We start from the raw sequence: 24,877 nt of genomic DNA, 5'->3' as shown, positions 1-24,877 counted from the left end.
TGACTGTTAGGCCTGGTTAATTTATAATGTTCAAGTCTTCTGTTTCCTTATTGATCTCAGTGTTTTATCCATTTTTGACAGTGGAATATCGATGTTTTCAACAATTATTGTAGAACCGTCTAGTTTTCCCTTTAATTCTGTCAATGTCTGCCTCAAAGATTTTGGGGGCTTTGTTTGGTGCATAAATTATTATATCTTTTTGATGAATTGACATATCAATATGTAATATCTTTTGTTTCTTTTACAATTTTGTGCTTACAGTCTGTTTTGTCTGATATTACTAAAGCCACCTCTGCTCTTGTTGGGTTACTGTTTACATAGAGTATCTTTCATGGGGCGCCTGCTGGCTTAGTAGAGCATGTGACTCTTGATCTCAGGGTCCTGAGCTCAAGCCCCACATTGGCGGTAGAATTTACTGGGGGGAAAAAGTGTGTATATAAATATAAATATATATATATTTATATTTATATACACACATATGTATATATCTACATCCTTTTCACTTTCAACATATTTGTGTCTTTGGTGCTATGGTGAGTTTCTTGTAGACAGCATGTAGCTGGATCTTGTGTTTTTGTCTGCTTTTTATTTGTTTTGATAGTCTCTGCCTTTTGTTTGCAGAGTTTAATATGTTTACATTTAAATCAGATAGTAAAAGTCTGGACTTCTGATATTTTGTTATTTGTTTCCTTTAAAATATACCATTTTTGTTTCTTATTTTCTCCATTACTGCCTTCTTCTGTGTTAAGTTGATTTTTTGGAGTGAACTGATCCTCTTCTCATTTCTTTATGTATATATTTGTTAAATGTTTTCTTTGAAGTTACTGTGGGGATTACATTTAACATCCTAAATTTATAATAATCTAGTTTGAGTTGATACCAAGGACTTTAATAGCATATAAAATCTCCACTCGTATAAAGTTCTGTTCTCCCTTTATATTACTGATGTCACAAATTTCATCTTTCTATATTGTGTGCTCAGTAACTGATTTATAATTATTTTGTATGCATTTGTCTTTTAAATCATGTAGGAGTTAAAAACAAAATACAACCCAGTATTAGCTTTTATATTTGCCCCTGATTTACCTTTCCTGGAGTTCTTTATTTCATCATGCAGATTCAAATTACTATCTACTGTTCTTTTATTTCTGCCTGAAAGACTCCCTTTAGCATTTCTTGTAGGGCAGGTCTCATTGCGGTGGATACCCTTGGGTTTTGTTTATCTGGGAAAGTCCTCAGTTCTCCCTCATTTTTGAAGGACAGTTTCGTCAGATACAGAATTATTGGGTGACTGTATTATTCTTTGAATGTGTTAAATATGGCACCCACTGCATCTGGCCTCTATGGTGTCGATGAGAATTGGCTGTTAATTTTATTGAGGGTCTTTTGATCATGAGGAGCTGCTTCTTTGCTGCTCTTGGGACTGTCCCTGCCTTTGTCATTTTATTTTTTTTTAAAGATTTTATTTATTTATTTGAGAGAGAGAGAATGAGAAACAGAGAGCACGAGAGGGAAGAGGGTCAGAGGGAGAAGCAGACTCCCTGCTGAGCAAGGAGCCCGATGCGGGACTCGATCCCGGGACTCCAGGATCATGACCTGAGCTGAAGGCAGTCGCTCAACCAACTGAGCCACCCAGGCGCCTTTGTCATTTTAGCAGTTTCATTGTACTAGGTCTTGGTGTGGGCCTCTGTCTTTATCCACTTGGAGTTTCTGTTGAGATTCCGGTATTTGCAAATTCATGTCTTTCATCAAATTTTGGATGTATTTGGCCATTATTTCTTTATTTTTTTTAAAGATTTTATTTATTTGAGAGAGAGAGAATGAGAGATAGAGAACACAAGAGGGAAGAGGGTCAGAGGGAGAAGCAGACTCCCTGCTGAGCAGGGAGCCCGATGCGGGACTCAATCCCTGGACTCCAGGATCATGACCTCAGCCGAAGGCAGTTGCTTAACCAACTGAGCCACCCAGGCGCCCCACCATTATTTCTTTAAATATTCTTTCTGCTCCTTCCTTCTGGGACATTCATAATGCATATATTGCTGGTCTGTTTGGTGGTGTCCTACCAGTTTCTCAGGCTCTGTTTACTTTTCTTCTATTTTCTTTCCAGTCCTCAGACTTGGTCATTGTAACTGTCCTGCTTTCAAGTTTGCTGATTCTGTTTTCTGTTTGCTCCAATTAGCTTTGAACTCCACTAGTGAACTTTTTTTTTAAAGATTTTATTTATTTATTTGAGAGAGAGAATGAGAGATAGAGAGCACGAGAGGGAAGAGGGTCAGAGGGAGAAGCAGACTCCCTGCTGAGCAGGGAGCCTGATGTGGGTCTCGATCCCGAGACTCCAGGATCATGACCTGAGCTGAAGGCAGTCGCTTAACCAACTGAGCCACCCAGGCGCCCTCCACTAGTGAACTTTTAATTTCAATTATTATACTTTATAGCCTTAGAGTTTGTTTGGTTCATTTTTTTAAAGATTTTATTTATTTATTTATTTGAGAGAAAGAGAGAGAGAAACAGCATGAGGGGGAGAGGGTCAGAGGGAGAAGCAGGCTCCCCGCTGAGCCGGGAGCCCAATGTGGGACTCGATCCCAGACTCTGGGATCATGACCTGAGCCGAAGGCAGTTGCTTAACCTTACTGAGCCACCCAGGCACCCTTTTTGGTTCATTTTTATAATTTCCTTATGTTTATGGATATTCTCATTTTGTTTGTATATCCCTTTTCTGATTTCTTTCAATTGCTTGTTCATGGTTCCCTTTAGCACTTCAAGCATATTTAAGACAGTTGTTTTAAAGTTCTTGTCTATTAATTCTGATGTCTGTGCTTCTCCAGGGATGTTTTCTATTATTTTGTTTCTTTGATGGCCATACTTTCCAGTGTCTTTGAATGTCTTGTGACTTTTTTGTTGTTGTTGAAAACTGAACATTTAAATATGATAATGTGATTCTGGAAATCAGACATTCCCTTTCCTTCCCCAGAGTTTCTTTTATCATGATTATTGGACTATAGTCCATTTGTTTGGACTATAGTTTCCAAACTATTTTTGCAAAGAATTGATCCCTTATTGTGTGTGATCACTGAAGCCTATCTCTTAACTTGTGTTTAGATAGCATTTCCTTGAAAGCCAGGAGCTAGAACAAACACCTCTCCCAGTCTTTGCCAATTGTCTCTTTTCTGGGTTGCTCCCCCAATACTTATCCAGGCTTGCACTAAGTCCAACAGCCTGAGTTGAAAGCTGAGAATATATCTGCCATTTTCAGGACTGCTGCCACATCAAAAGGGCAAGTAAAAAGGCCACAAATCTTTCCTATCATTTTGTTTTTTTCCAGTTTAATTGAAATAGAGTTGAGGGGCGCCTGGGTGGCCCAGTCATTGGACGTCTGCCTTCGGCTTGGGTCATGATCCCAGGGTCCTGGGATCAAGCCCCGCATTGGGCTCCCTGCTTGGTAGGGGGCCTGCTTCTCCCTCTCCCACTCACCCTGCTTGTGTTCCTGCTCTCACTATCTCTCTCTGTCAAATAAATAAATAAAAATCTTTAGAAAAAAAAAAGGCCTGCTATAAAAAAAGAAATAGAGTTGACATACAGCAGTATATAAGTTTAAGGTGTACAGCATAATGATATGACTTTCATGTATTGTGAAATAATTATCACAATAAATTTAGTTAATATCAATCATTTCATACATATACCAAAAAAAAAAGGGGGGGGAAAAGTGGGTTTTTTCCTTGTGATGAGAAGTTTTAGCTTCTCTCAACTTTCAAATATACCATAGTTCAGTGTTTATAACCATTGTGTGGTACATTATTACATCCCCCCCCAGTACTCATTTATAAAACTGGAAGGTTGTACATTTGACCACCTTCATCAAGTTTCCCCACCCCCTGCCTTTGGTAACCATGAATCTGATCTCTTTATGAGTATTTGTTTGTTTTACTTCCACTTTTAAGTGAGATACAGTATTTGTCTTTCTCTGTTTGATTTTTTCACTTAGCATAATACTCTCAAGGTCCATCTGTATTGTCACAAATGGCAGGAAATCCTTTTCTGTGGCTGAATAATATTCTGTGTATGACGTGAATGTGTGTGTGTGTGTGTGTGTGTACATACGTATATAACACAATTTCTTTATCCATTCATCTGTACTTGGACACTTAGTTTCTGTGTCTTGCCTATTGTAAATAATGCTTCTGTAAATGTGGGGGTGCAGGCAATTCTTTGACAGTGTTTGTGTTTCCTTCAGATATATGTCCACAAGTGGAAATGCTGGATCTTATGGTAGTTCTTCTCTAGCTTACTTTATTGGAAGAATACAGTATATATATTGTATTAAATACATGTAACATACAAAATATGTGTTAATCGACTAGTTATGTTATCAGTAAGGCTTCCAGTCAATAGTAGGCTATTAAGTAAGTTATGTTTTGGGAAAGTGCAAAGTTTTATGTGGTTTTCGACTGCATAGGGGTTGGCACCCTTAAGCTCTACATTGTTACAGGGCTATGGGAGCTTTCCTGGTGTTCTAACCAAGCTTTCTGGCCAGGTGGGATTCAGGAGCTACACTCAGCAGTGGGAAGGGCTATCAACCAGCTTCCCTGCCTGGGTAGAGTAGGAGTTTTAGCTCCAAGCAGCCTCCCACGTGTTCCTGATTAGTGTTTCTACTAAGATGGGGCCAGAAGCTACTCAGCAGTGATTGGGCCTGTGATATAGCTCCCTGCCCGGACTAAGCAGGAAAGCCAGCTCTAAGCATCCTCTCAGGTGTTTCTAGTCAGGCTTTCTGGTCAGGAGGGGCCAGGAGCTACACTCCGTGGTGTTATAAATTAGCTTCTCTGCCCTGGTGGAGCAGGGGAATTAGTTCTAAGTTTGGGCAAGTAGGTTGTTTATAGTCTTGATTCAAGGCGACTTGCATGCCAAAGTCTGGCTGAATGGTGGCACTGGCTTTGATCTGAGGATGACCAATTCTGCCTGCTGGACTCTCTGCTCAAGCGCCGCTGGGATATGCAACTTCCAGGTATTCTGAGCTGGTTTTTCCTGTAAGGTAAGACTGGGTGGGACTCCCAATAAGTGACCAAATGTTCTGGGGTTCAGGGAAGGCTCAGTGAAGACCTTGTTGGGGTGCTGCCCCAGCCGAGAGGAGGGGGCAACGTGGTGAACGTGTAGATGCTCCCCCTCTTTTAATGCAGTCTGTCTTGGTCTCTGGTGCGCACTGGGGGTGGAGGGTGGGGCGGCACCCCGCGGGCTTCAGCCTCACGTCCATGTTCTAGGATTTTTCAGTGGTGTCTTGTCCATGAGTACTTGTTAATTCTTGTGAGGAGGTGCAAAGTCTGGAATGACCTATGTTGCTATTTTAGTGACTTCTTGCCTTTATAAAGTTGCCTTTTTTTTGATCCCATGTTTGCTTGGTTGCTATAAATGTGACTGTTTTCTAGAGTCCTGAAAAAGTTTTTGACTATTCCTGCTTGTTTTCTAATGTTTCTGTGGGAGGACGAGACCTTGACGCTGCCTACTCTATCATTTTGCTCAAGTGTGTGTTGTTTTTAAATCTCCCTTTAGCGCTGTGGTAGGACAATTGCTTAAAAGAAATAACTCCCTGAATCTTTTATATAATGCACAACATTCAGACTGTTAGGCTTTTCCAATTAGAAAAAGAAAAATGATGTATTTAAATTTTCAGTTTTCAGGGATAGGCTAGTCTCTGACCCGTTAGGGCTGCCATGTTCCAGACACTGAGCAAGGCATTTCATGTCTCTTGCTCACAAAACCTTGTGAGACAGGTGCTTCTGCTCCATTTCACAGACGAGATCGCTTCAGAGAGGTAAGCAGCTTGTCTAAAGTGCCACATATAGTAGGTGGTGAGGCTAATGTTAAACCTCAGGAGTGCCTGAGCCGGAACTCTTAAAATCAGTTTTTTTTTTTTTTTTAAAGTCTCCAGATTATATCAGCATAGGTTGAGATGGTAAGGGATGTTTTAAAAAGCTCCTGATATGATTCTAATGTACAACTAATTCTGAGAATCACTGCACTTAACATTTTGTTTCTCACAGAAAAACGGCGAAATGGAGGTGAAATTCAAGGCAGGTCATTTTGCTCTAAATTAGGCCTCTAACTAAAATGCTCGGGTCATTTCCAATGAAGGCAGTAGAGTAAGCAACTTGTCCTGGTTTGCTGGGGACTTCTCCGATTTTAGCACTGAAAGTCCTGCATCTTGAAAAACCTGAGTCCTGGCAAACCACTATGGCTGGCCACCCTATCAGGCAGATATTTATGGAATTTAATGATCTGTATTAGTCTTTTATGATTTAAAAATCCTAGATGTGTTTCTGAAAATTTGAGCACAGTAGAGAAGTGGTTTCCCTATGTATTTCTTTCTTTAGCTTTAAGAAGTGCCTGGCTGGTTCAGTCTAGTGCCTGTGACTCTTGATCTCAGGGTTGTAAGTTCGAGCCCCACGTTGGATGTAGAGATTACTTAAAAATAAAATCTTAAAAATAAGCCCAAATGTGTCTAGGAATATTCTGCATTTCTTGATGAACAAATTCTCAGTGGTTCTTAACAGAGAACTTAGTATTTTAGAAATTTTTAAAGGGCACCCCCTAGACCAGAAGAAATACTGAGCACCATTTATTAACCATTTAGGTTCAGATATTTAAAAATAATACACAGGGGCCCCTGGCTGGCACAGTGAGAAGAGCATGTGACTCTTGATCTCACAGTCGTGAGTTCAAGCCCCATGTAGGGTGTAGAGATTACCTGAATATTTAAAAAAACTGCATCCTTAAATTACAATTACTAATTGGGATGTTTGTATCTGTTGGCTACTGAACAACTTATCAGACCTTGGAATCAGATTGGACACTACCACTCATTTTCTGTTCCACATGGAATTTCATGGGGTACTTGCTTTTTATCACAGTGTCAAAAGTTCAGAAATAACAGGAGTAAAACCAGTGAATCACCAAAGTAGTAATTAGTAAAAATAGTTTGTGAATTGGGAGCACTTAAGCCAAAACATGGAACGAAGCTCAGGTGTATGCTGTTATTTATTTATTTTTAAAGATTTTATTTATTTGACAGAGACAGGGAACACAAGCAGGGGGAGTGGCAGAGGGAGAAGCAGGCTTCCTGCCAAGCAGGGAGCCCGACGTGGGGCTCGATCCCAGGACCCCGGGATCATGACCTGAGCCAAAGGCGGATGCTTAATGACTGAGCCACCCAGGTGCCCCTGTATGCTGTTATTTTTAAAGTTTATTTATTTCAGTAATGTCTACACCCGTCGTGGGGCTTGAACTCACGATCCCAAGATCAAGAGTAGCACACTCTTCCAACTGAGTCAGCCAGGTGCCCCTCAGGTACATGTTCTTATGAACAGTTTGTATAGATGAAGCAGTGACTTTATTCTTCATTGGTTACATTAGAATTTTCTTAAATGATAGTGAATTGGTCAGTGGTGACCTTATATCAACCTGGGGAAACAGTTCAAGTTTTGCTTATGATTTCCAGAAGTGTAAACATAAATGGCCCAGGTCATGGCAGTCTTGCAAAATAAGCTAAATTAAACTTTGCCTGTAGGACAAAACTGGTTTTGCCTGCTCAGGGAATTTTCAAGGCTGGTCTCCATTTGCCTTTAAAAAGAGCAACCTCTGGTAACCCAGCTACATGAATATATATAGTTTTCTAAAGTAATGTAACATGATCTAATGTTGACCCTGAACAACCTTGAGCTGGAAGCTCCAGTGGTTTGTGACTGGTGGTGAGTACTGCTCTCCCCCTTGAATGCCCTGTGAGTTACAGCAGAGCCTGGGGCATCTCAGCTCAGTTTGGGAACTGTGGGTCTATAGTTATTTAATTCTGTCTCAATACCATCTACATTTGTTATTATACATGAAAATACTCAATTGAATAGTCAACCTTAATCCTCCTTTGACATTTAATAAAAAGCCTGGAAAACCTTTATTGACATTAATTCACATTTCTTGGGACTAACTCCATGAGACTTGACAATTTAAGAGAATATTGTCAACATAAATTAGTCTTTGATTCTCTTACAGAATCTTCCTGGGGCATTTCTGGTTAGCAGATAACACTGAATCCCTAACAGGAAATCCTTCAGGGCAGTGGTTCTAAGGCATTATTCTTGATGGAAATCTGTTAGGTTTAGGTTTGTTTCGGTAGAAAGGGCTTAAAAACCACTAGTCTAATGGACTATGTATGTTAAAAACAAAAATATCTCTGGATGTCCCTATCCATTTTCCTCAGTTAATGTCCACTAATGACCTTTGAAAACTATCATGAAAAGCAATTAGTATGGTCTTCAATGGTACTCAACCCATTGATAACTGTCTGAGATTGTTCACTATTCCAGACACTTGTCTGATCTATAACGTATTTAAAGCAATTGATGAATCACTACAACATTCAGTAAAATACACAGATCTTAGGTTTTCCATTCAATGAGTTTAAAACCGAATACACCCATGTACCCATCATGGAAATCAAGTTATGGAGCATTTCCATCACTACCAGAAAATTCCTTGTCTATTTTCATTCCTCCATCATTTTAATTATGTCTGTTCTTACATTTGTTATACATTGAATCATAAGGCATGCATTCTTTTCTAACTTCTTTCATTTAATGATGTTTTGTGATTTAGTTGTTATATGCCTTGGCTCATTTCTAATGCTGAGTAGTTTTCTATTTTATGAATCCACCAGTTTATCCATTCTGTTTTGGGCTATTACTGAGGCTCATATCAACACTGTTATACTTACGTATACTCTAATGTTTTTGTGAACATTTTTCTTTTTAAGATTTTGGTTATTTACTTGAGAGAGCGAGAGAACACACGTGAACGTACAAGCCAGGGGAGGGGCAGAGGGAGAGGGAGAGAATCTTAAGCAGGCTCCATGCCCAGTACAGAGCCCAGTGCAGGGCTTAAGATTTCACGACAGAGATCATGACCTGTGCTGAAATCAAGAGTGGGATGCTTAACTGATTGAGCTACCCAGGCACCCCAACCTATTTTTATTTTCTTGCATAAATGCTTAGGAATGGATTTGCTGAATTGGATGGCAAATGAATGTTTAACTTTACTAAGAAACTGGTGAACAGGTGAACATTTTACACTTCCAGAAGCAATGTAAGAATGTTTCAGTGGCTTCACATTCTTGGCATTTGTGGATGTTAGTCTTTTTTCAGTTATTCTAGTGGGTGTGAAATGGTGTATCATTGTGGTTTTAATTTGTACTTCCCAGAGGACCTAAGATGTTGCATAAATTTTGAATTTTGATGAAGTCTAACTTGTCCTTTTTTTTCTTTCTTGGTTAGTACTTTGTGTCCAACCCAAGAAATCTTTACCTACTCCAAGATCAAAGATAAATCTTTTTTTTCTACATGCTTTTTCCCCCTGGGTTTTACATTTAAATCCACGATTTTGTGTGTGTGGGGGGGGCACGCACGTACATAGGCACATCTGAGTAGAAAAGGGTCAAGGCTTTCTATTTCATACAGATACTCAGTTGTTCCACCAACAGTTATACTTTCCTTTTCCCATTGAATTAACTTGGCATCTTGGTCAAAAATTGTTTATGTGTAGGTCTGTTTCTGGACTCTTGATTCTGATATGTTAATCTATTCTCCTAATACAGTCTTGATTACTTAAACTTTTTTTTTCTCTAAAGATTATTTAGTAATCTCTACACCCAATGTGGGGCTTGAGCTTACAACCTCGAGATCCAGATGGCATGCTTTTTTTTTTAATTTTTGTCTTTTTTTAATATTATGTTAATCACCATACATCATTAGTTTTTGATGTGTTCCATGATTCATTGTTTGTGTATAACACCCAGTACTCCATGCAGAACGTGCCCTCTTTAATACCCATCACCAGGCTAACCCGTCCTCACACGCCCCTCCCCTCTAGAACTCAGTTTGTTTTAGAGTCCATCGTCTCTCATGGTTTGTCTCCCCCTACGATTCTGCCCCTTCATTCTTTTTTTTTTTTTTTTTAAAGATTTTATTTATTTATTTGCCAGAGAGAGAGAGAGGGAGAGTACAAGCAGGGGGAGTGGCAGGCAGAGGGAGAAGCAGGCTCCCTGCTAAGCAAGGAGCCCGACGCGGGACTCAATCCCAGGACCCTGAGATCATGACCTGAGCCGGAGGCAGACACTCAACCATCTGAGCCACCCAGGTGCCCCATCCCCCCCTTCATTCTTCCCTTCCTGCTATCTTCTTCTTTTTTTTAACATATATTGTATTATTTGTTTCAGAGGTACAGATCCGTGATTCAGCAGTCTTGTAAATTCACAGAGCTCACCATAGCACATACCCTCCCCAATGTCTATCACCCAGCCACCCCATCCCTCCCACCCCACACCACTCCAGCAACCCTAAGTTTGTTTCCTGAGATTAAGAATTCCTCATATCACCGAGGTCATATGATACATGTCTTTCTCTGACTTATTTCGCTCAGCATAACACTCTCCAGTTCTATCCACGTAGTTGCAAATGGCAAGATTTTATTCCCTTTGATGGCTGCATAATATTCCATTGTGTGTGTGTGTGTATACCACATCTTCTTTAGCCATTCATCTGTCGATGGATATCTTGGCTCTGTCCACAGTTTGGCTATTGTGGACATTGTTGCTATAAACATTGGGGTGCATGTACCCCTTCAGATCCCTACATTTGTAGCTTTGGGGTAAATACCCAATAGTGCAATGGCTGGATCGTAGGGTAGCTCTATTTTCAACTTTTTGAAGAACCACCACACTGTTTTCCAGAGTGGCTGCACCAGCTTGCATTCCCACCAACAGTGTAGGAGGCTTCCCCTTTCTCCGTATCCTCACCAACATATGTCATTTCCTGACTTGTTAATTTTAGCCATTCTGACTGGTGTGAGGTGGTATCTCATTGAGGTTTTGATTTGGATTTCCCTGATGCTGAGCGATATTGAGCACTTTTTCATGTGTCTGTTGGCCATTTGGATGTCTTCTTTGGAAAAATTTCTGTTCATGTCTTCTGCCCATTTCTTGATTGGATCACTTGTTCTTTGGGTGTTGAGTTTGATAAGTTCTTTATAGATTTTTGGATACTAGCCCTTTATCTGATATGTCATTTGCAAATATCTTCTCCCATTCTGTCGGTTGTCTTTTGGTTTTGTGGACTGTTTCTTTTGCTGTGCAAAAGCTTTTTATCTTGATGAAGTCCCAAGAGTTCATTTTTGCCCTTGCTTTCCTTGCCTTTGGCAATGTTTCTAGGAAGAAGTTGCTGCGGCTGAGGTCGAAGAGGTTGCTGCCTGTGTTCTCCTTTAGGATTTTGATGGACTCCTGTCTCACATTGAGGTCTTTCAACCATTTGGAGTCTATTTTTGTGTGTGGTGTAAGGAAATGGTCCAGTTTCATTCTTCTGCATGTGGCTGTCCAATTTTCCCAACACCATTTGTTGAAGAGACTGTCTTTTTTCCATTGGACATTCTTTCCTGCTTTGTCGAAGATGAGTTGGCCAGAGTTGAGGGTCCATTTCTGGGCTCTCGATTCTGTTCCATTGATCTATGTGTCTGTTTTTGTGCCAGTACCATACTGTCTTGATGATGACAGCTTTGTAGTAGAGCTTGAAATCTGGAATTGTGATGCCACCAGCTTTGCTTTTCTTTTTCAACATTCCTCTGGCTATTCAGGGTCTTTTCTGGTTCCATACAAATTTTAGGATTATTTGTTCCATTTCTTTGAAAAAAGTGGATGGTATTTTGATAGGGATTGCATTAAATGTGTAGATTGCTCTAGGTAGCATTGACATATTCACAATATTTGTTTGTCCAATCCATGAGCATGGAAAGTTTTTCCATTTCTTTGTGTCTTCCTTAATTTCTTTCATGAATATTGTATAGTTTTCTGAGTACAGATTCTTTGCCTCTTTGGTTAGATTTATTCCTAGGTATCTTACGGTTTTGGGTGCAATTGTAAATGGGATCGACTCCTTAATTTCTATTTCTTCTGTCTTGTTGATGTATAGGAATGCCACTGATTTCTGTGCATTGATTTTATATCCCACCAGTTTACTGAATTCCTGTATGAGTTCTAGCAGTTTTGGGGTGGAGTCTTGGGGGTGGATACTCCACATAAAGTATCGTATCATCTGCAAAGAGTGAGAGTTTGACTTCTTTGCTGATTTGGAACACTTTTATTTCTTTTTGCTGTCTGACTGCTGTGGTTAGGACTTCTAATACTATGTTGAATAGCAGTGGTGATAGTGGACATCCCTATCGTGTTCCTGACCTTAGGGGGAAAGCTGTTTTTCCCCATTGAGAATGATATTCGCTGTGGGTTTCTCAGATGGCATTTATGATATTGAGGTATGTACCCTCTATCCCTATACTCTGAAGAGTTTTGATCAAGAAAGGATGCTGTACTTTGTCAAATGCTTTTTCTGCATCTTATTGAGAGGATCATATGGTTCTTGTTCTTTTATTAATGTATTGTATCACATTGATTTGCGGATGTTGAACCAACCTTGCAGCTCAGGGATAAATCCCAGTTGGTCATGGTGAATAATCCTTTTAATGTACTGTTGGATCCTCTTGGCTAGTATTTTGGTGAGAATTTTTGCATCCATGTTCATCAAGGATATTGGTCTGTAATTCTTTTTGATGGGGTCTTTTTCTGGTTTGGGGATCAAGGTAATGGTGGCCTCATAAGATGAGTTTGGAAGTTTTCCTTCCATTTCTATTTTTTGGAAGAGTTTCAGAAGAATAGGTATTAATTCTTTAAATATTTGGTAGAATTCCCCTGGGAAGCCATCAGGCCCTGGGCTTTTGTTGGGAGATTTTTGATGACTGCTTCAATTTCCTTAGTGGTTATAGGTCTGTTCAGGTTCTCTATTTCTTCCTGGTTCAGTTTTGTAGTTGATACATCTCTAGGAATGCATCCATTTCTTCCAGATCATCTAATTTGCTGGCATATAGTTGCTCATAATATGTTCTTATAATTTGTATTTCTTTGGTGTTGTGATCTTTCATTCATGATTTTATTTATTTGGGTCCTTTCTCTTTTCTTTTTGATGAGTCTGGCCAGGGGTTTATCAATCTTGTTAATTCTTTCAAAGAACCAGCTCCTAGTTTCGTTGATCTGTTCTGCTGTTCTTTTGGTTTCTATTTCATTGATTTCTGCTCTGATCTTTACTATTTCTCTTCTCTTGCTGGGTTTAGGCTTTATTTGCTGTTCTTTCTCCAGCTCCTTTAGGTGTAGGGTTAGGTTGTATATTTGAGACCTTTCTTGTTTCTTGATAAAGGCTTGTATTGCTATATAATTTCCTCTTAGGACCACCTTTGCTGCATCCCAAAGATTTTGAACAGTTTTCATTTGTTTCCATGAATTTTTTAAATTCTTTAATTTCCTGGTTGACCCATTCATTCTTTAGTAGGATGCTCTTTAGCCTCCATGTATTTGAGTTCTTACCGACTTTCCTCTTGTGATTGAGTTCTAGTTTCAAAGCATTGTGGTCTGCAAATATTCAGGGAATGATCCCAATCTTTTGGTACCAGTTGAGACCTGATTTGTGACCTAGGATGTGATCTATTCTGGAGAATGTTCCATGGGCACTAGAGAAGAATGTGTATTCTGTTGCTTTGGGATGGAATGTTCTGAATATATGTGTGAAGTCCATTTGGTCCAGTGTATCATTTAAAGTCTTTATTTCCTTGTTGATCTTTTCCTCAGATGATCTGTCCATTTCAGTGAGGGGGGTGTTAAAGTCCCTCACTATTATTGTATTGTTGTTGATATGTTTCTTTGCTTTTGTTATTAATTGGTTTATATAATTGGTTGTTCCCATATTAGGGGCATGGATTTTTACAATTGTTAGATCTTCTTGTTGGGTAGACCCTTTAAGTAGGATATAGTGTCCTTCCTCATCTCTTATTACAGTCTTTGGTTTAAAATCTAATTTGTCTGATATAAGGATTGCCACCTCAGCTTTCTTTTGGTGTCCATTAGCATGGTAAATGGTTTTCCACCTCTTCACTTTCAATCTGGAGGTGTCTTTGGGTCTAAAATGAGTCTCTTACAGACAGCATATCGATGGGTCTTTTTTTATCCAATCTGATAGTCTGTGTCTTTTGATTGGGGCATTTAGCCCATTTACATTCAGGGTAACTATTGAAAGATATGAATTTAGTGCCATTGTAGTTCCTGTAAGGTGACTGTTACTGTATAGTGTCTGTGTTCCTTTCTGGTCTATGTTGTTTTTAGGCTAGGCTCTCTCTTTGCTTCAGTATTTCTTGTAGGGCTGGTTTCGTGTTTGCAAATTCCTTTAGTTTTTGTTTGTCCTGGAAGCTTTTTATCTCTCCTTCTATTTTTCAATGACAGCCTAGCTGGATATAGTATTCTTGGCTGCATATTTTTCTCATTTTGTGGTCTGAATATATCATGCCAGTCCTTTCTGGCCTGTCAGGTCTCTGTGGATAGGTCTTTTACCAATCTGTTTCTACCACTGTAGGTTACAGACCTCTTGTCCCGAGCTGCTTTCAGGATTTTCTCTTTGTCTCTGAGACTTGTAAGTTTTACTATTAGATGTCGGGGTGTTGACCTATTTTTGATTTTCAGAGGGGTTCTCTGTGCCTCCTGATTTTGATGCCTGTTTCCTTCCCCATATTAGGAAAGTTCTCTGCTATAATTTGCTCCAATATACCTTCTGCCCCTCTCTCTCTTCTTCTGGGATCCCAATTATTCTAATGTTTTGTCTTATTGTATTGCTTATCTCTCGAATTCTGCCCTCGTGTTCCAGTAGTTGTCTCTTTTGCTCAGCTTCTTTATTCTCCATCATTTGGTCTTCTATATCACTAATTGTCTCTTCTGCCTCATTTATCCTAGCAGTTAGAGCCTCCAGTTTTGATTGCACCTTATTAATAGCATTTTTGATTTCGACTTGGTTAGATTTTAGCTCATTTCTCCAGAAAGGGTTTCTCTAGTAATTTCCATGCCTTTTTCAAGCCCAGCTCGTATCTTTATAATCATCATTCTGAACTCTAGTTCCGACATCTTACTAAAGTCCATATTGATTTAAGTCCCTGGCAGTTGCTACTGCCTCTTGTTCTTTTTTTTGAGGTGTTTTTCTGTCTTGCCATTTTGTCCAGAGAATAGATGAATGAGAAAACAAAATGCTAACAGGGTAACAGTGACCCCAGCAAAATATACACTAAACAAATCAGAAGAGACCTGAAACCAGGGGGAAAAGAAAGGGAATGAAGAAAGAAAAAAAAAAAAAAAGATTAAATATGATCAGGCTGGTGAACAGATCAGTGCCACACACTAGGTTTTGGGTGTATTTTGGTCTGTTAGAAGAAACTGCCTCCCAAAATTTTAAAGAAAAACTTATATATGTACAAAAATAAGGGTAAATATGAAGGGATGGAATATGACTGTAAAGATGAAAAGTATAAAAGATTTTATAAAAGGAGTTGGTAAGTTGGTTGAAAAAGAAATTTAAAAAAAAGAATGTGATCAGGCAGGAGGCTAGAACAAAGCGATACACTAGAGATTTAGGGTACATTTGGTTAGAAGAAATTGTATCCCAAAATTTTAAAGAGAGAACAACTTATATATATATACCAAAAATAAGGTTAATGATAAAGGATAGAATGACTAAAAATGAAAAATAAAAAATTTTTAAAGTGTTAAGATATTGGCTGAAAAAGGGAAAAAGGAAAAAAAATAGAAAAAGGAAAAATAATAGAAAAAGGAAAAAGAAAAAATAACTATGAGAGACTAAAAGAATCATGGGGGAAAAAAAGCCATGAATTCTATGTGCTGTATTCCCCTAGTGCTCGCATTCTGCCATTCTCATTGATCTGTAAACTTGGTCTTGGTTGGCTGTCCTTGCTGATCTTCTGGGGGGCCTGTTGCAGTGATTCTTAAATGTCTTTGCCGGAGGCAGAATTGCCCCGCCCTTGCCAGGTCCAGGCTAAGTAATCTGCTCGGGTTTGCTCTCGGGAACTTTTGTTCCCAGCAAGCTTTCTGTACAGCTTTGGAGGACGGGAGTGAATAATGGCGGCCTCCCAATCTCTGCGCCGGAGGAGCCGAGAACTCAGGGCCCCACTCCTCAGTGAGCCCCCAGAGAAAAGCAGTCAATCACTCCTGTCTCCCTGGTCTCCGGCTGCACTCTGTGCTCACCCAGCCTGTGACCGAGTGTTTTTGTCTCTGGCACCCAAGCCCGTGTGGAGTCTCCAAATCCAGCAGATCCCTGCGGTGCGCTCCCCTGCCACTCCTCCCAGGGGAGGGAGGGGAGTCTCCCCGGATCTGCCGCTTTTTGGGTCCCTGCTGGAAGAGCAGTGTCCCAATTGTGCTGCGGATCAGTTTATGGCCACCCTGAGCTGAGAGCCCGCTCCTCGGCTCTGTCTCTGCAGCTGGCTTCCCTGCTCTGATACCCAGGAGCTCTGCTGCACTCAGGCACCCCCAGTCTTTCTGTGACCCCGAGGGTGCTGAGACCACACTGTCTCGCGAGGGTTCCACCCCCTGCTTAGCCATTGGAGCGATGTCCCTCAGCAGAGCCAATTTCTAAAAGTTCCGATTTTGTGCTCCACTGCTCTATCACTTGTCAGTAGTGGCTGATGGAGGCCCTCCCCACCGTCTATCTTCCCAAATATTGCCTCGGATTCACTTCTCCGCACGTCATACCTTCCAGAAAGTGGTTGCTTTTCTGTTCAGAGAGTTGCTGCTATTCTTTTCTTCGATCTCCTGTTGAGTTTGTAGGTGTTCAGAATGGTTTGATCCTTATCTAGCTGAATTCTTGGGACCAGATGAAAGTTAGGTCTCCTTACTCCTCTGCCATCTTGCTCCTCCTCTCACATGTTTTTGAATATCCTCAATCAGAGTATATGATGGATAAAAATCTCGAGGTTCAACCTCCAAGTATAATGAAGCCTAGTGTAATGAAATGTAGTTAAACTATTGGGAGTTTAATTCAATTTGTAGTTTTAAAAGCAGGTTCTAAAATTTTCCATTCTATGAAAAAAGAAATCTCCCTGCCCAAATTAAAAATGTAGGGAACACATCCAATACATCTTTAATTAAAAATGCAGAAGTCTTAGGGAAATTTCCAAATACACATTTTAATAAAAATTAGAAATTTCATATGCAATAAATCTGTCATTTATGTTAACACACACACATATGTTTCTGTAAGTAGAGAAAAGGTCTGAAAGGATAACATTAAAATGAAAACAGTTACGTCTGGGACAGCAACTGTGAAGGAATGCTAAATGTCTCTCAGTAACAGTCTGAATTTTCTAGAAGAGATTCTATTCCTATGTATTATGTATAAAAGAAAATTTAAACTGTTCCTACTAGTGAATCCCAAGTCTTCACTGCAGTAGAAATAACACATCAACTTGTTAAAATATACACAGCTTGAAAACTAGAGATGATAATGGCAGAAGCCACATGTTCAAATCAAATTTTTCCTGATTATCTTTGAGGCAATAATTTACAAAATACATATTCAGGGTTGCTCTTGTTATTTAACAAATAGATTTAAGAAAAGATTTCTCAAAATGAGCGTTTACTAATTTTTTTCAACTTCTTTTCAATTACACAAATTTTACCAGGAAATTTATCACATGTTCTGAGTATTTAAAATACCTGTTTCCTGTCTAAGCCTACCCCCAATGACAAAACCCTAACAAAAGTAGTTAAGTACCTAACAAGTACTGCCTTAGCACACTAAAAACATCATACACAAAATTAAAATAAAAATGGCAATGAAGAAACTATAACATAGGACAGGTGAAACATCAATATCTTTAAAATATAAAGTTCTGACAAATCCCTAAGATGAATGGATTATTTTAAAAAAATTACAAATAGCCAAAAAAACAAGTACTTACTCTCCAATAGCCAAAATGAATAATTAAAATAAGATTTTTTTTTTACATCTAAATTTGTATTGAGTTAAAAAAAAATGGTAATACCTATGCTGGGGGGGTTTCACTGGCCTTTGATACACTTGTGTTGGCACAATATATTGGTGCAGATTTATTCTTTTTGAAAGATTCTGTCAGCATGAAGAGGGGGAGCAGCCCGCAGAGGGAGAAGCAGGCTCCCCGCTGAGTGGGGAGCTCAATGCGGGGCTTGATCCCAGGACCCTGGGATCATGACCTGAGCTGAAGGCAGATACTTAACTGACTGAGCCACCCGGGTGTCACTGGTACAGATTTCTGAAGGACAATTTGCCAGTTAATACTTAGCAAATAATTCATTCCAATTAAGATTTCCATTTTAACTTATTTGTAAATAGTTAAAATGAAAAGAACTAACAGATATTTTTATGGTGCAGTTCAGAAGATTCACCAAAGCCCAAACAGCAAGATTTCTCCAATTTCTCTCTTCAATTGGAAACGTGAGAAGAATCAAAGGGAGTAAATTAAACTCTTAGTGCTCCCGTGTGCTTAATTCCTGCAACCACCACAGGGGGGCAGCCTTCATGATACCAGAAGGTAAGACGGGAATGGAGGGATGGAGTCCTGCTCCACCTCCCCCAAGCAAAGGAGGCAAGTGTCACTATATTAAAATCTCATGTTAGTACTTTCCTATAGTTTCTTCAAACTTCTTTAATTACTGATTTCAGATGGTCTAGGTGATACTCTTCTATGAAGGATTCTGCTTGATTCAAAGCTTTTATTTTCACCAGAATAGGAATTATTTCTTTGACTTCATCCCTGAAAAACAAAAAAAAGTTTGAGAGCCTAGTGAATCATTAGTTGTTAATCTGAGACAAAAATTTTAAGCCCATATCTAAAATAGCATAAAATATTCAGTTATCTTTTCCATACAGTGTTCAAATATAGGTTATTAGGGGATGTATGCTGGCAAATTTTAATGCGAATGACTGTAAAAAGCAGTTAAATCTATCGTCAGAAAACTGAGTTACAGTGTGGGGCTATCAGCTTGTAAGGACTATTACGGCGGGAGCCTCTGTGGGAATATTTACCCACAGGAATGCTACAAAGCTGTACTTTTAAAAATTTTTTTAAACTTTTGGGGAAGTGGTTTACCAGAACATTACTGTACATTTAGTGGTGTTAAGCCCCTAAACACTTAGTGCTGTTAATGAAACATCCAAAACAGATTCTAGTTATTGCTGGGTAAAGAGCAGGCTGCAGACCTGTACTTAACAACTGCTGAGATTTTAAAATGCTTATTTTGGAAGAGATTTACATTTAAAAATATGAACTATTAGGCATGAGGTGTGAGTATAAAATAGTGATTCCAAAGACTGCACATAAAAATATGTACTAACTCTAGAGTGATAGTCTCCACAGACTTTTAAAAATAGAATAAAAGTACAAATCTTTCTAAAAATTGCTGAGTGTAAAACAGAATCCTTGAATTGTGCGTTTATAGAGATACAAATACGCAAAATTACCTGAATTCACTTCTAGATAATTTATGTGCAGACTGCAACAAAAACTGGATGAAGTTTTCTAGCTGGGGAACAGATGTTCTCATGGCAGAGTTTTGGAACCATTTTTCTGGTAAATATGCTGCTATCTGTTAATTAAAACACATGGTCAGTTTTTAATAACAGTTATCTAAGGCCTTTTGCTAACATCAGTCCATCTCATTTAATCCTTTATGGTTATGGTAGAATAAATTTTGAGAATTTTCCTTTGTCAAAGTTTATACTTCTTAAAAAAATTGTATTTTAATGCCAAGAGCTTAAAATAGACTATTCTTTATGATTACTCTCTAGGGGTATTTGTAATACTTTCTATACTCTGTATTCCTAAGCCATTAAATCTGTACAAATGCCATTTACAACTAAACACCAGAAATGCCTAGACACAAAACACAGTCAACATAAATATAAAATACATTTTAGTATTGTTTCATACTAAGAAATTGGGTGACCTAGCATATGATCTACATAAACAAATTATAGTTAAGGAATCGAATAGAGGATTGTGAGATACACAGAATAAAAATTATGGTTTTGATCCTTTAATACACTGCTTTACATGTTCATGGCAGCATACAGAATCTGTTGCATTCAATTTTTCTTTTGGGGGGAAAGCACCAACACCATTATGCTAAAGGTAAAATATGATTTTGGGGAAAGTTTTGGTAAAAACAGATGTTTAAGTTAAAAAACAATAACAAAAAAAACACTTCCTCACAGCAGAAGAATAAAAGGAAAGAGAATGGGAGGAAGGAAAAACCTGAGATCATACTATGCAAAGAAATTCTTGGACAAATAGGTAGGTTATCCTACAGTTATTATCAAGATCAGTATTTGTAAAAAGTTGGGAAAAATACACCACATATACATTATAAAGTATGTTAAATGAAAATTCTGGAATGTACTCTTTCAAACACAGTTGAGGAAAAAAGATTTATCCTATTCCTTAATCACCCTTTTCAGTTACAGAAAAAAATGCAGACACCCTGACTGCCTAGGGTAGAAATACTTATTTGTACATGCTTTTCTCTTGCTCTGTATCACATAACTCAATAACATTTTCACAGAACTACCTAGCTTTCCCATAAATGATCCCAGGATTTAAAGCCACACTGTCTTGGTATGGTTTTTCTTTTCCTTAAAGATTTATATTCATTTGAGAGAGAGCATGTGTGTGTATGGGGGTGGGGCAAGCAAAGGGAAAGAATCCCAAGCAGGCTCCTCGCTCAGCAGGGAGCCTGAGGCAGGGCTCCATCTCAGGACCCTGAGATCATGACCTGAGCCAAATCAAGAGTAGGCCACTCAACCGCCTGAGCCACAGGTGCTCCTTGGCATGGCTTTCTAGCCACAAGCTGTGGAGAGAATGTCCTGCCACTTTTCTACTTCTGATAGTAGACTCATGGTCAAAAGGGACTAAACTGAACCTGAAATACATAGCATGGATGATGAATTCAATTTTGGGGGGAAAATGTAATTTAAAACTATGTGATATAAAGACCATAGCCCAAAAAATCATGGCGGGTTAGGAATTGCTATCTAATGATGTTTTTAAATTTATAAACATTTTTCCATACTCTTAAAAATGGCTTTTATCTGCTGAATAGACAATGTTTTTGGATATTTAGGTTGTTTCCAACTCTGTTATAAATAATGCTACAATAATATTCTTTGTATTAAAACTGATAAAGAAGCCCCAAATAGTCATTTGCTCCTTACAACAGCAAAGCCAAGACTTTATCTGCAGTTTCAACTCATCCCAGTAATGTCACTTTTTTAACAGTCAATCCCCAAATTTCTGGATTCTCCTCTCCCCAATAAGACCTTGTCCTGGCCTGAAATAATCCTTTTCTTTTGCTAATAGCTTTCTTGTCTTACCCTCTTTCTTATGAAAGCCTTCCATTTTGTACAACTCCTGAGAGTCTCTCTCTACTTGCTAGATGGAATGCTGCCTGATTCACGGATCCTTAATAGAGCCACTTGGATCTCAGATTTACTCCACTGAATTTTTTTTAAACAAATCTACATGTGCATCTCTTTTAACTTAGCAATTTTACTTCAAGGAATTTATCCTAAGTCAAGGGGTATGAACTTTAAAGGTTTGTAGCCTTCATGCCAAAAGTCTCTAGAGTTCTATCCCTCATTCCACCAGCAAAGAGTGTTTCTCAGAACCCCAGCACCACCCATTCTAGGTGCCCGTGAAATAATGTGCCATTGTTTCCTCACTATGACAAGAATTAGGAAAAAAAAAAACTGGCCAGCATAACAGGTAAAATAATATCCTTACTATATTATTTTGCATTTCTCTGATTAGTACTGTTAACCTTTTCCACGTGTTTAGAAATTATTTTTACATATTTTGGTGAATTTCCTTTTGCATGTCTTTTGTCCATTTTTAATTGGAATATCTGAATTGTTTACTAACTTTAAAAAGGTGGATAGTAATCTTTGTGTGGCTTATAACTTTTATTTGTTTTCAACTCCCTTTCCTTTAAACTTTTCATTATAGAAAATTTCACACCAACAGAAGGAGTAAGTATGGTAACCCCAATGAACCTATCCTCCAGGTTTAACAATGATCACATAATCTTGATACCTTTTAAATGTTTTTTCATTCACTGAAGTTTTATACTTTCATCAAATTGCTTACTTTATCATTTCTTCTCTTGCTTTTAAATTCAAAAGGACTCTTACCGTCAGATACATTTATCCTCTTAGTATAGTATTTTATAGTTTCATTTTTATACTTTATCTGAAATTTATACTGGTATATAGTGAAAGTTGAGGATTTAACATTCTTTTTATAAAGTTAACCTGTTGGCCCAGCACCATTTATTAACTAATTTCTTTTCCCTGCTGGTGATAATTCAAACCAGTATACTAATTCTTAAATACTGAGGGGTTGGTTGCTTTTGGGTTTCTCATCTATTAAGTTGACTTATTATGTGAGTACCACAGTTTTAATTATTCTGTTAAAAACAGATTTTAAACTTTTTTTTTTTTTTTAAAGTAATCTCTACACCCAATGTCATGACCTTTGAGATCAAGAGTCACATGCTCTACCGACTAAGACAGCCAGGTGCCCCACAAAACAGATTTTAATAATTTTAAAAAATGATAAAATTACACTGACCTGGTCGCACTTTTTAACAACATCTGGCCCAGGTATGGCATTAAGAAGAGCTATAATAAGGTAACGATTTAGCAGCTTCCCTAGTCCTAGTTCTTGCAAGGTGTCATCTGGGAGGAGTCCATTCCAAAGAAGAATGTTGTGGAAGAGCTAAAATAAAGTATCAAGTGAGTATGTAGCTGTTTCTCTAAAGGAAAACTGTAGTAGTCTCCAACAAACATAAAATAGTTTGACCAACGTTTTATCTTTTAAAGATTTTATTTATTTGACAGAGAGAGACACAGCACAAGCAGGGGGAGTGGGAGAGGCAGAAGCAGGCTTCCCGCGGAGCAGGGAGCCGGATGCGGGGCTCGATCCCAGGACCCTGTGATCATGACCTGAGCTGAAGGCAGACACTTACTGACTGGGCCACCCAGGCGCCCCTGGTCAAACTATTTTAAACTCATTAGAAGTATCAATTTTACTATCAATAGAAAACATTTCTGAACAAATACTTAATTCTTTCCAACCTCCATATATTTGCTCATCCTATTTTTTTTTAGGACTATCACCCAAAATCCATCTCAAATAACTTCACTGGTGCCTTTCCAGATCAATAATCTTCCTCTTCAATTCATACTCCCGGAGTCTGGGGCCATGAGGTGCAAGACCACAGGACCCAAGGATTCATGAAGGACTGCTGTTAAAGCCAGTGCCACTATTACTAATGTGTGATCCTGAGAAACCATTACTGCTCTGATATAGAAGATGAAAAAATATAAGATATTCTAATAAAATACTGGTTGCCTTTCCTTCCTCTAAATCCATACCTTTCTGTGAATTTTATGGTGTTTTCCATTTTCTTTCCAGTACTATATTTATTACTCTGCCATGCAATGCTTTTCTACACTTTGTGTCATTATTCATGTTGTTCCCTCTTCCTGGAAAGTGTTTTCCCTGACTCAACTACATAACAAATATGGATTCACCCTATTAAAAACTAAGTTTGCTGAGGGCACCCAAGACCTAATTGTCAAATTCAGTAAACATTTTCAGTCTTTCTCCTAATTCCCTTGGGTGGCATTTAATACTTTGTCTTCACTCTTAAAAACCTTTTGCTTAGTTTCCATAATGCTACCCTCTTGTGACCACTCTTAGGTTTCACAATAAATTCTAATGCTTCTTTGAAGACTTCACTTCCTCTGCCTGCCTCTTAGGTCAGTGTTTCCCAAGGTTGTGTTCTAGCCTTCTTCTCATGCTTCACCCCATCTCCTCAGAGGTTGTCATTCATGACCATGGCTCCAAATACTGCCTACATGTGGCTGACTCCCAAATCTCCAACTCCAAACTGTCCCCTACAATTCAGACTCATATCTATTTCTATATTTTCCCCCATCGATACCTTCAATTCACCATCTGAAACAGACCTTTATCTTTCCTTCAAACCTCTCCGTCCTGCATCCCCTCTAAAGCCCTCAAAGAATGTCAGTAAGTTACCAAGTTGCCAAAGTCAGAAACTTGGCTAGTACCCTAGTCTTCATATGCAATTATCATTTAGTCATCCTTTCAGTGCTCCAGCCTAAGTATCTTCTGAACCCAACTTTTTACCATCCCCTCCCTATTACCACTGACTTAGCAATGACTTCATCCTTTATCTTTTAGACTAGGAACTGGCCAACTATGGCTTGTGGGTTAAATCTAGCTTGCTGCCTGGTTTTGCAGAGCCAGTAAACTAAGAATGGTTTTTATATTTTGAAATGATTGAAAAAAAAAAGTAAAAGGGTATTTTGTAACATGTGAAAGTCAGGACACTGAAATTTCCGTGTCCATAAGTAAAGTTTTAAAAAAGCATAGCCATGCTCATTTGTTTACATATTGTTTATAACTGCTTTTGCACTATGAAGGCAGAGAGCTGAACAGTTCAACAGACATTCGAAGCAGAAAATATTTACTATCTAGTCCTTTACAGAAGTTTGATAATCTCTGCTCTACAGTATACGAGATTTAAAATAAAAAAAATTTTATTTTTGTAGTTTTCTACTTACCTTTACACCTGACCAGAACTGCCTTTCTTGGAACTTTGAATGTGGTGATGTTTTGTTTTCTACAGTCCTAGTTTGAAACCGAGACAGGACAAAATGCAAACTGTTAATCTTTCAGAACCAGAGTTTAAAAAACTCTTTTTAAACCAACCAAATTAAACCTTAACGCATTAACAGAATGTAAATGGAGTGCTCTGATGATATCAAAATTACAATTCCATGTACACTTTGATCCAACAACCCCATTTCTGAGAATGCCTTCTGGAGGTATACTTGCACATGTACTGGATGGT

General features: G+C 38.5%; 1 protein-coding gene across 6 annotated transcripts in view; it reads right to left on the bottom strand.

Moving 5' to 3' along the window:
• Positions 1–17,073: 17,073 nt before the first annotated feature.
• GCFC2 (GC-rich sequence DNA-binding factor 2) overlaps positions 17,074–24,877 on the bottom strand; it is a 47,655-nt gene continuing 39,851 nt past the window's right edge. For 4 of the 6 annotated variants that reach the window (XM_027622610.2, XM_027622613.2, XM_027622611.2 and 1 more), the window contains 4 exons: positions 24,588–24,654; positions 22,567–22,713; positions 19,404–19,528; positions 17,074–18,696 (listed from right to left, as the gene is read on the bottom strand). In XM_027622610.2, the coding sequence (XP_027478411.2) occupies positions 18,579–18,696; positions 19,404–19,528; positions 22,567–22,713; positions 24,588–24,654 (457 nt within the window). In that variant the 3' untranslated portion in view covers positions 17,074–18,578. Of the gene's footprint in view, positions 18,697–19,403; positions 19,529–22,566; positions 22,714–24,587; positions 24,655–24,877 lie in introns of those variants that run through there. The other 2 variants (XR_003524717.2, XR_003524716.2) reach the window with 2 other exon arrangements.

This window comes from Zalophus californianus, chromosome 8 (assembly GCF_009762305.2).
Source record: "Zalophus californianus isolate mZalCal1 chromosome 8, mZalCal1.pri.v2, whole genome shotgun sequence".
Lineage (NCBI taxonomy): Eukaryota > Metazoa > Chordata > Mammalia > Carnivora > Otariidae > Zalophus > Zalophus californianus.
Note: the sequence above shows the minus strand (reverse complement) of the source record. Positions and strands in the feature narration are given on the sequence as shown.